General features: G+C 44.1%; 1 protein-coding gene across 1 annotated transcript; it reads left to right on the forward strand.

Annotated features, from left to right (window-relative positions):
- Positions 1-2,264: 2,264 nt before the first annotated feature.
- On the forward strand, positions 2,265-8,333 carry LOC135503953 (keratin, type II cytoskeletal 8-like). The gene is made up of 9 exons (XM_064922159.1): positions 2,265-2,807; positions 4,632-4,840; positions 5,547-5,607; positions 5,702-5,797; positions 6,328-6,492; positions 6,668-6,793; positions 6,962-7,182; positions 7,302-7,345; positions 7,506-8,333. Exons 1-9 carry the CDS (start codon positions 2,382-2,384, stop codon positions 7,769-7,771), a joined length of 1,614 nt encoding a protein of 537 aa, XP_064778231.1. The 5' UTR covers positions 2,265-2,381; the 3' UTR covers positions 7,772-8,333.
- Positions 8,334-8,640: the final 307 nt, after the last annotated feature.

Genomic DNA, 8,640 nt, shown 5'->3' on the forward strand with positions numbered 1-8,640 from the left:
CAATCAGAGACGACGATAGACAGCTGCCACTGATTGGGATCCATACCAGGCCAACATAGAAAAGGAAAAACTAGACTACCCACTAGACTACCCACCCTAGTCACACCCTCGTTGAGTTGTGCTCACTTGAACAGGAAGGAGGCTCGGTGGTCCTTTGTGGGCAAATTTTGTCATCAACTTTGTCATCAGCCTGTCATTCTCTGGATTTATGGTGCTTTCAAGACAACTGGGAACTCTGAAAAAAAACAATGTTGAATCATGACGCTAGTGATCAGGTCATCGCTCTAGCAAGAAGCCTGGTTTCCCGACTTGGAATTACAAGTTGGAATACTGTTCAAAATGTTTTTTTCCCAGTCAGAGCTTGTTTCTTTCAGAGTTCACAGTTGTCTTGAACTCAGTGAAGTCTGAGATTTCCCAGTTCTGATTTTCCAGTTGTTTTGAACACAGCAGAAGTCTTGCTGGATTGACGGTACGGCCAATGTTGAATGTTTACCCTTTAAAGCTTGGAAAAGAGACACTTAAACCCAGACTTGGACCACACATTCACTCCACTGAATTGCAGGATAGTGATTGCTTTGTAATGCTTGCAATTAGACACTGATTTCTTCCAAATCACTCACTGTTGAATTTGCAATTTCCAACTTGTTGTGTAATGTTTATGTCCAATGGTCGATGAGCACCGATACTTTTTATCTATAATTTCTCTTCATAATTTCTCTTCATATGATCAAGGATTAAAAAGGATTTTCCAGTAAATTGTCGACTTGATTCATGATGATGACTGCGAGCTAAGATTTTGAAAGTATGATGTTGACAAGATCAGTCCAATCATATAACGTGATTTGACATAATTTTATCTGTGGCCAATGACCTTGAGCCTTCTCGAACGGGCACTTCTTATTTAACTCTATCGACAGCACTTGGAGGTGACTAGTGTCCTCATGAGTGACAGAACACTGAGCCAATCATGGTGCAACTAGAGAACATTACCAACCCCTTACGCTCCGTATTTTCGGCTGGCTGACCCACCCCCACAGAAAGCACTGAGTTAGGCTGAAACACCTGCATTTTGGAGCTGCCTTACTCAAGAAAGCAATAAAACAGACCATGTTTGTATGCTGTACGGCTCAATGACACCATTTTTGTACATTGTTTGCAAACTGATATGCGACACATATTAATGCCAAAATAACATGCAAAACAGGCAAACCTCTCCCCCAAAAATGTATATATATATTTTTTATTGCTAAACAGGTGGTGCTCAAAACAGGTGAATGACAGGTCGCCATCGTGGATAATCAAGATTACAAGCGCAACAGCACTGCTGTATATCTGATTGGTGTTATCTGGTAAGACAAAGGTATATTTGCCTGCAACTTTAAGGAGGCTTCAGTAGATCACAACCCAGTAAACCATCATCACCTTATAACCATGATATTCTAACATGGGTTTCTGTAACATGCTGTGAGACATAGAGGAATGCATGCAGCCTCAGGCCTTGCTCCAAACCACAACAACAAGCCCCATTGGGTGAATAGCTTGAACACCTAGCTGGTTGGTGTAGTTGTCCCTGTTTCTAGGAATAACTGGTTATGCTGAGAGATAACATTGGCTGATTGAGAGCATGATGGTTCAAAAAAGTATAAAAGTAAAAGTATGAAGCTTCTATGAGGTCAATAATATAAAGGTGTCTGATATCAGGACAAGCCTACTAGCAGCTTTCATTCATTACAACCCTGAGTAGCCCAGGCTCATTACGTTCATGGTAGGCAAGGCATCCTGTTTCACACCTTCAGGACAGTATCTAACTGGACCTGTCTCCAATCAGGTGCTGAATTAAAGAGCAGCACAGTGAGCAACAGTTCTGCTTTGCACCTGACCTATATTCCATGAGGTTTACTGGCAAGCTTCTAATCCCTTGTCTTGGAACACATTTGACTATGTAAAGCTATGTAGAGAGGTGATCCTGTTCAACTACATGACAGTTTGTATAACCAGCTGTTATCATATTTCACCTCAGGCTTTAGCACTCCAACAGGTCCACTCCAACAGATCCACTCCAACAGATCCCTTATACCCACCCCCACCATGTTTTTCCAAACAGGGTTCAAATGCCAGGTAATAATTTGGTCAGCTTGTGTTAGAAACTAAAAGTATTCTGTTACACTGTACTACTCCTCCCTCTTCTCCCTTCACCCAGAGGCCTGCCCAATGAGAGTTAGCCCTTTGGCCCCTCCCACTGGGAAGGCTCTTAAAACCAGTGCTGTAACTCATTCTCTGTCTATCCACTCGGGTTTCCCCAGCACTCCAGACAAGACTGCCTGCCACTCTGTCTCGCCCCTCAGTGTCCTTCACTCACCAACCGCTCAAGACCAGCCAGGATGTCGGTCAGGAAAACTACCAGCTACACCGTCAAGTCCTCTTCCTCTGGGGCAGCCCCTCGCAGCTTCAGCAGCATGTCCTACTCTGGACCCAGCCAGGGGGCCTCTCGCCAGAGCTACAGCGCCCGTAGCTCCTATGGAGGGGCCAACAGGGGCATGGGAGGTGGGTTCGGGGCCGGTGGTGGAGGTGGCAGCTACATTTCCAGCTCCTCTGCCTATGGAGGTGGCATGGGCCTGGGGATGGGGATGGGTATGGGTATGGGTATGGGTGGTGGCGTTCATGCCCCCATCACCGCTGTCCAGGTGAACAAGAGCCTGCTAGCCCCCCTCAACCTGGAGATCGACCCCAACATCCAGATCGTCCGCACCAATGAGAAAGAACAGATCAAGGGCCTCAACAACCGCTTCGCCTCCTTCATTGATAAGGTCAGCCCTGGTAACCTGTCCCTGTCTATCCGTCTGTCTGTATTTCTATCTGTGTCTATCAGTATCTCTGACAATGTACTTTGCCATGAGCTGAAACTGCTATAAAACTTTAGACTTTGAATGAAAAAGGAAAGTACAGAGTACAGACAATCTGTGGGATTTTATGAATCTATCTCTATTAGCTAGTAGAATGCTGAGGTGTCTGTTGTGTAATGAACGTGGAACAGTGGAGAATATCTATAGAAAAGTCCACGTTGTGAACTGCTGGTACACGTCGTGGGAGATCTGTTACAGTGTGTTAGGTTGAATACACGCAGGAGCAAACTCATCATCTTGGCAAAGGGAAGGAAACCTTGACTTGTCTGAGACTGAACGCAGTCAAGCAAACTGCTTGTGCTAGTTTTCTCTGGGGCCTCAAGAATTCACATCTAATGGTTTTGCAGTAATTGTCCTTTTATATGATGAAAACAGAAGTGCAGCAGGGTGGGGTGGGGTGGGGTAGAGAGTTTCTACAGAAGGGTGTGTCTGTCTCTGGTTAGAGTAGCTAGTGATCTGGTTTACCTTGGGAATGGCTGCCTGCCCTACCCCTGCGGAGGGGTGTGGACTGCCCTGCGGAGGGGCGTGGCCTGCCCCTGCGGAGGGGTGTGGCCCTGCCCCTGTGGAAGGGTGTGGCCCGCCCCTGTCCTGCTGGACACTCCAAAAAAGGTCATACTCCTGGAACACAGACAGGACCATTTTATCATCACCATCATTGTTACGTTTACATACTTTTAATATTCTTAACAAGTCTTGGAACAATGGAATGAAATTCAATGAAAGGGTAGTCTATACGAAAACATGGAGGGCAACATCGAAACACGGTCAAACATCAATGCATAACATTTAAAAGTGATAGCAATGTTTCATATTGCTTTAGTTTAATTGATGCCTGGGGGCCGTTTTCTTACTAGCTTCTCTACTGACTTATCTGTCCCAGATAGCCTGCACCACTGAGTTAATATTGAAACAGGGCAGCTGGCTAACACCAGTTGATTGGATACATACCAAAGAACAAAACTAATCAGAAAGAGATTTTACCACTGCATGTTCCTAAAGGGAATGGATAATAGTTTGCAGATGGCCCCTCCTTTTTCATCTTGTGATAACAATTCCCTTTCCTACTTATTTCTAAGTATTGACTCTAATCTAATTGCAGTTGAGGCAGCCATTTTATGATCATTCCTGAGGCTCAGTCAGGAGCAATGTCCACTGACAGCCATCTATTTATTTATTTTATCCCTCTATTATAGATGAGCCAACATGCTCTCCCCCTCCCCCATTACACCTACCTGTATACTGCAGTTAAATATTTACCTTCTAGTTGGTTGGATTGGCTTTGTCACGTTCCTCTCAATTCTCTCTCAGGCGGGCGGTCGCCCCACCTCCCGACCGCGCCCTTTTAAAACAGGAAAAACATGAAGGAGGTCTAAATAACTCCCCAGCTCTTTCCATCTCCCCCTCTGCCTCCTGTCAGGATGCACATCATACCTTCCTTGGGGAAATGGTTTGCTCGGTCTATCCTCAAAACATCCGTCCCCACAAGCTCCAAACACTAATTTAAACAATAAACACCCTAATTTCTCCATCGGAGGATTAGAAAGTTCACATGAGGATGACATGAGAATAGTCATGGATGAGTCATGTTAACCCACCATCGATGTTCCTTTTATGGTAGAACAGAGAAAAGTCCAGAAATGGAACAATAAATTGTGATAATGTGATAAACTGGTGATCAATGTGCTTATCAAATGAATCAACATCTACCCCCTCTTACACAACACACAGGTACGCTTCCTGGAACAGCAGAACAAGATGCTGGAGACCAAGTGGAACCTCCTCCAGGGACAGACCACCACCCGCTCCAACATCGACGCCATGTTCGAGGCTTACATATCCAACCTGCGCAGACAGCTGGACGGCCTGGGCAACGACAAGATGAAGCTTGAGGCTGACCTGCACAACATGCAGGGCCTGGTGGAGGACTTCAAGAACAAGTGAGTTCGCTATTCGTGTCTCTGTCTTTAATTAACAGATGTTGTCAGCCTCATTTTCAGAGAAGACTTTGCTTGGGCCTCTGCCTGGCCAGGATATAGTACCATTGGAGGGGTGCAGTAAAGGATCAGGGAAAGCCTGCTACTAGAGTTTTTTATTTATTTAATCAGTAACACAGGACACACCAGTATTGTGTAATAGTACTATAGATGAACAACACCCAACTATAGTCCATTCTCTTCACATCGTAGGGATTACTACACTGAACTGGCATGTCCTGGAGGAAACATTAGATTTTACTTGACTGGAGGTGAAAGTCGTTTAGATGACTGGATGTCTTTCAGCTTCGCTTACACAGATTGTTGCATCACGGCAACGGAACACACACCAGTGCACCAATCTGTCAGTCCTGACAAATGATATGAGCACATTAGCAGTCTGTGTCCTCAGGGGGAAATTGCACAAGATAAAGAACCACCTCACAATCTCCGCCCAGATTGAAGGGTGCAGAGTAGAAAACGATTCCCAGAGGCATAGTTGTTGTGAACGTAGCATTCATGCCCCCTAGTGTGAAAATGGTATATTAACTCTATTACTATACCATAATAATACATAGTTACAATTATGACATTGAAATATATAAAATCAAATGTCGAATATATTCATATCTGAACTAAAAGCTAACATTGCTCACAATCTTCTCCCCAGGTATGAAGATGAGATCAACAAGCGCACCGAGTGTGAAAACGACTTTGTGCTGATCAAGAAGGTTAGCTACTTAAGTTTTAATTTAGTTTGTAGTAGTTTGTTTTGTTGTCATCTTGTAATCTTGTTAACATATGGATTGTGAATGTTCCTCTCAGGATGTGGACGAGGCCTACATGAACAAGGTTGAGCTGGAGGCTAAGTTGGAGAGCCTAACAGATGAAATCAACTTCCTGAGGCAGATCTATGAGGAGGTATGGCACTGAGCTCATCACTTAGCTACTTCCTGTTTACATTACTCCATAACAGTTGAGTTCAAAACAAATACCTCAAGCCATAACCTTATATAAAGTATCTGACTCCATCTATCTACCTAATCTGCTAGTCAATTATTATTGACTCTTCGGATCTTAATTACTAGGATATTATTGACTCTTCAGTTCTTAATTACTAGGATATTTTTGACTCTTCAGTTCTTAATTACTATGATATTTTTGACTCTTCAGTCCTTAATTGTTTTTTTTCTTTTCTTTTTATAGTTTTTGAGTTATGGCATATGGTGTTGTTTGTTGTATACACTGGAATGGGTCTCTCTCTCATGCTGGATCTGCAGTTTTACTGACATCTGTTAGGCATCTTGACTTTGAAGTCAAACTGCTGGAATCAATCTGGTTGGTTTTTCATCTCTGGGGTAGACTGAAGTCTGAAAGTCTTGTTTATAATAGGCCACGTGTTTGATGGTTTCTCTCTGTCTCCTTCTCTCTCTCTCCTTCTCTCTCTCCAGGAGCTGCGTGAGTTGCAGGGCCAGATCAAGGACACCTCAGTGGTGGTTGAGATGGACAACAGCCGTAACCTGGACATGGACTCCATTGTGGCTGAAGTACGTGCCCAGTATGAGGACATCGCCAACAAGAGCCGGGCTGAGGCCGAGACATGGTACAAGAGCAAGGTATAGTAATGGGCTCCTCTATAGTAGATAAACATGGTTTCTCCCTTTGGCATCTATGTTCAGGGCTGCTAATAGCCTTTCAGTACACTGAAAAGGTTGATGTAAAGTCACGTGTTTTCCACACCGACCATGAATCACTAACGAACCCTCTTCTTTCTTCCTGTTGGATGTTTAGTATGAGGAGATGCAGACATCTGCTACCAGATATGGAGATGACCTGCGATCCACCAAGACAGAGATCGCTGATCTGAACCGCATGATCCAGAGACTGCAGTCTGAGATCGACTCCGTCAAGGGACAGGTACACAACCAAGACTCTAAGTGCTAATAAAGTACAATCTTATCTTAAGTGTTACATTTGTGGCATGTAGACTCACGTGATGTTGACAGAATATACTATTTTCCAAAGGCATTAATAATTTGATTATAAGCAGAAATGATGACATGCCGTGTCTTCATCTTGTGTTAGCGTGCCAACCTGGAGAACCAGATCGCCGAGGCTGAGGAGCGCGGGGAGATGGCGGTGAAGGACGCCAAGCTCCGCATCAGGGACCTGGAGGATGCCCTCCAGAGAGCCAAGCAGGACATGGCCCGGCAGATCAGAGAATACCAGGAGCTGATGAACGTCAAACTGGCCCTGGACATTGAGATCGCCACCTACAGGAAGCTGCTGGAGGGAGAGGAGGACAGGTGAGATATAACCATGAAAATAGTACACGTCAGCTTGAAAGTACAGTATTATATAGCAATAAAAATACTGTATATTACCAGAAACTAACATTTTCAATTTGTCTTCTTTTCACAACCAGGATAGCAACTGGTATTCAGTCCATCAACATCTCCAAACAGAGCTGTAAGTAAATGCCTTCCTCACACCATTTAGCAGACACATTTATCAAAATAAAACCCAGTGTTTTTCACCTTCTGTTTTGTGGTGCATTTAAAAACATCCATGATATTCATGTTAAGCCAACCCGTATTCACCAGTTGTGTCTCTCTTTGTCACCTTACAGCAAGCTACAACTCCTTCCCTATGGAGAGTGCTAACAGCACCTACAGCAGTGGCTACTCCAGTGGTTTCGGCGGTGGTTTCGGCGGTGGTTTCGGCAGTGGATACGGAGGTGGATACAGTGGCAGCAACTACAGCACCGGTAGCGGCTACGGTGGCGGCAGCACCTCCAACGTCACCACCCAGAACAAGAAGAGTGTCGTCATCAAGATGATCGAGACCAAGGATGGGAAAGTTGTCTCCGAGTCCTCCGAAGTGGTTGATGATTGAGCGGCTGGATGATGCCCTCTTGTCTACTCTCTTGATCACCATTCCACTACAGTGTAACAATTAAAGTCAAAGGCAAACAATGTTACATGAGCACAAATATAAATGTGGCTGTTCAGCAATAAACAGTTTTAATCCAACCAAAGATTTTAAGGGGACCACAGAATATTTTTCTTGTTCATACTGTATGTCTTATGCCTATTCTAATTCTGTACTAAAACTAAATGCTTGCAGGAAATTAGCAAAAAATGAAGTTGCAACTTGTAGAACATTCTGTCCAAACCTCTGCAACCTTGATAACTGTAAAGAGGGCCATTCTCTGAGTTCAGTGGCATGACATGGATGATAATGTGTTCTGTCCATGACAAGCGTTGCTCAGAGTGGGTGTGAATGTGACAGTACAGCACCAGTGTTCTTGGTCAACCTGTCTAAAATGTCTGCTATGCTAGATAGTAGTGCATGTCTTCCCTGTTGTGTTCTGTTGGACCCCAAAGAAGCTTCCCACCGTTGCCTGAGGTGCTGTTTTTGCTACCAAACAATTAAATGTGTTTTTACTGAAAACGTATTTTGTTGTGTGAGTTTCACGTCTTTATTCCTGCACGCTCAAATTCTTGTAAAAGTTTCTCCCAACATGGGTTTCATACATAGTCTCAGTCGATATGAAGACAGTACTGAGATAATTCTGGTAAAACTGAAAAGGAAGGAGACAGAGAATCACCCAGTGGTAGTAAAGGAGGAGATATGCATTGAGGGCGATGTGCACAGCACATAAACAAGCAGCTTCTCACCTGCACACAAGCCTTTCTTCAGCTTCAATACTGTATTCCATCCCATTCCTTTCTTCAGCTATTATACTGTATTGCATTCCATTC

The sequence above is a fragment of the Oncorhynchus masou genome, chromosome 18, assembly GCF_036934945.1.
Source record: "Oncorhynchus masou masou isolate Uvic2021 chromosome 18, UVic_Omas_1.1, whole genome shotgun sequence".
NCBI lineage: Eukaryota > Metazoa > Chordata > Actinopteri > Salmoniformes > Salmonidae > Oncorhynchus > Oncorhynchus masou.

Coding starts and splice junctions, on each gene's coding strand:
- LOC135503953 (XM_064922159.1), top strand. CDS start 2,382: ATGTCGGTCAGGAAAACTACCAGCTACACCGTCAAGTCCTCTTCCTCT. Junction 4,841..5,546: donor GTGGAGGACTTCAAGAACAA/GTGAGTTCGCTA, acceptor TCTTCTCCCCAG/GTATGAAGATGAGATCAACA. Junction 6,493..6,667: donor AGACATGGTACAAGAGCAAG/GTATAGTAATGG, acceptor TTGGATGTTTAG/TATGAGGAGATGCAGACATC.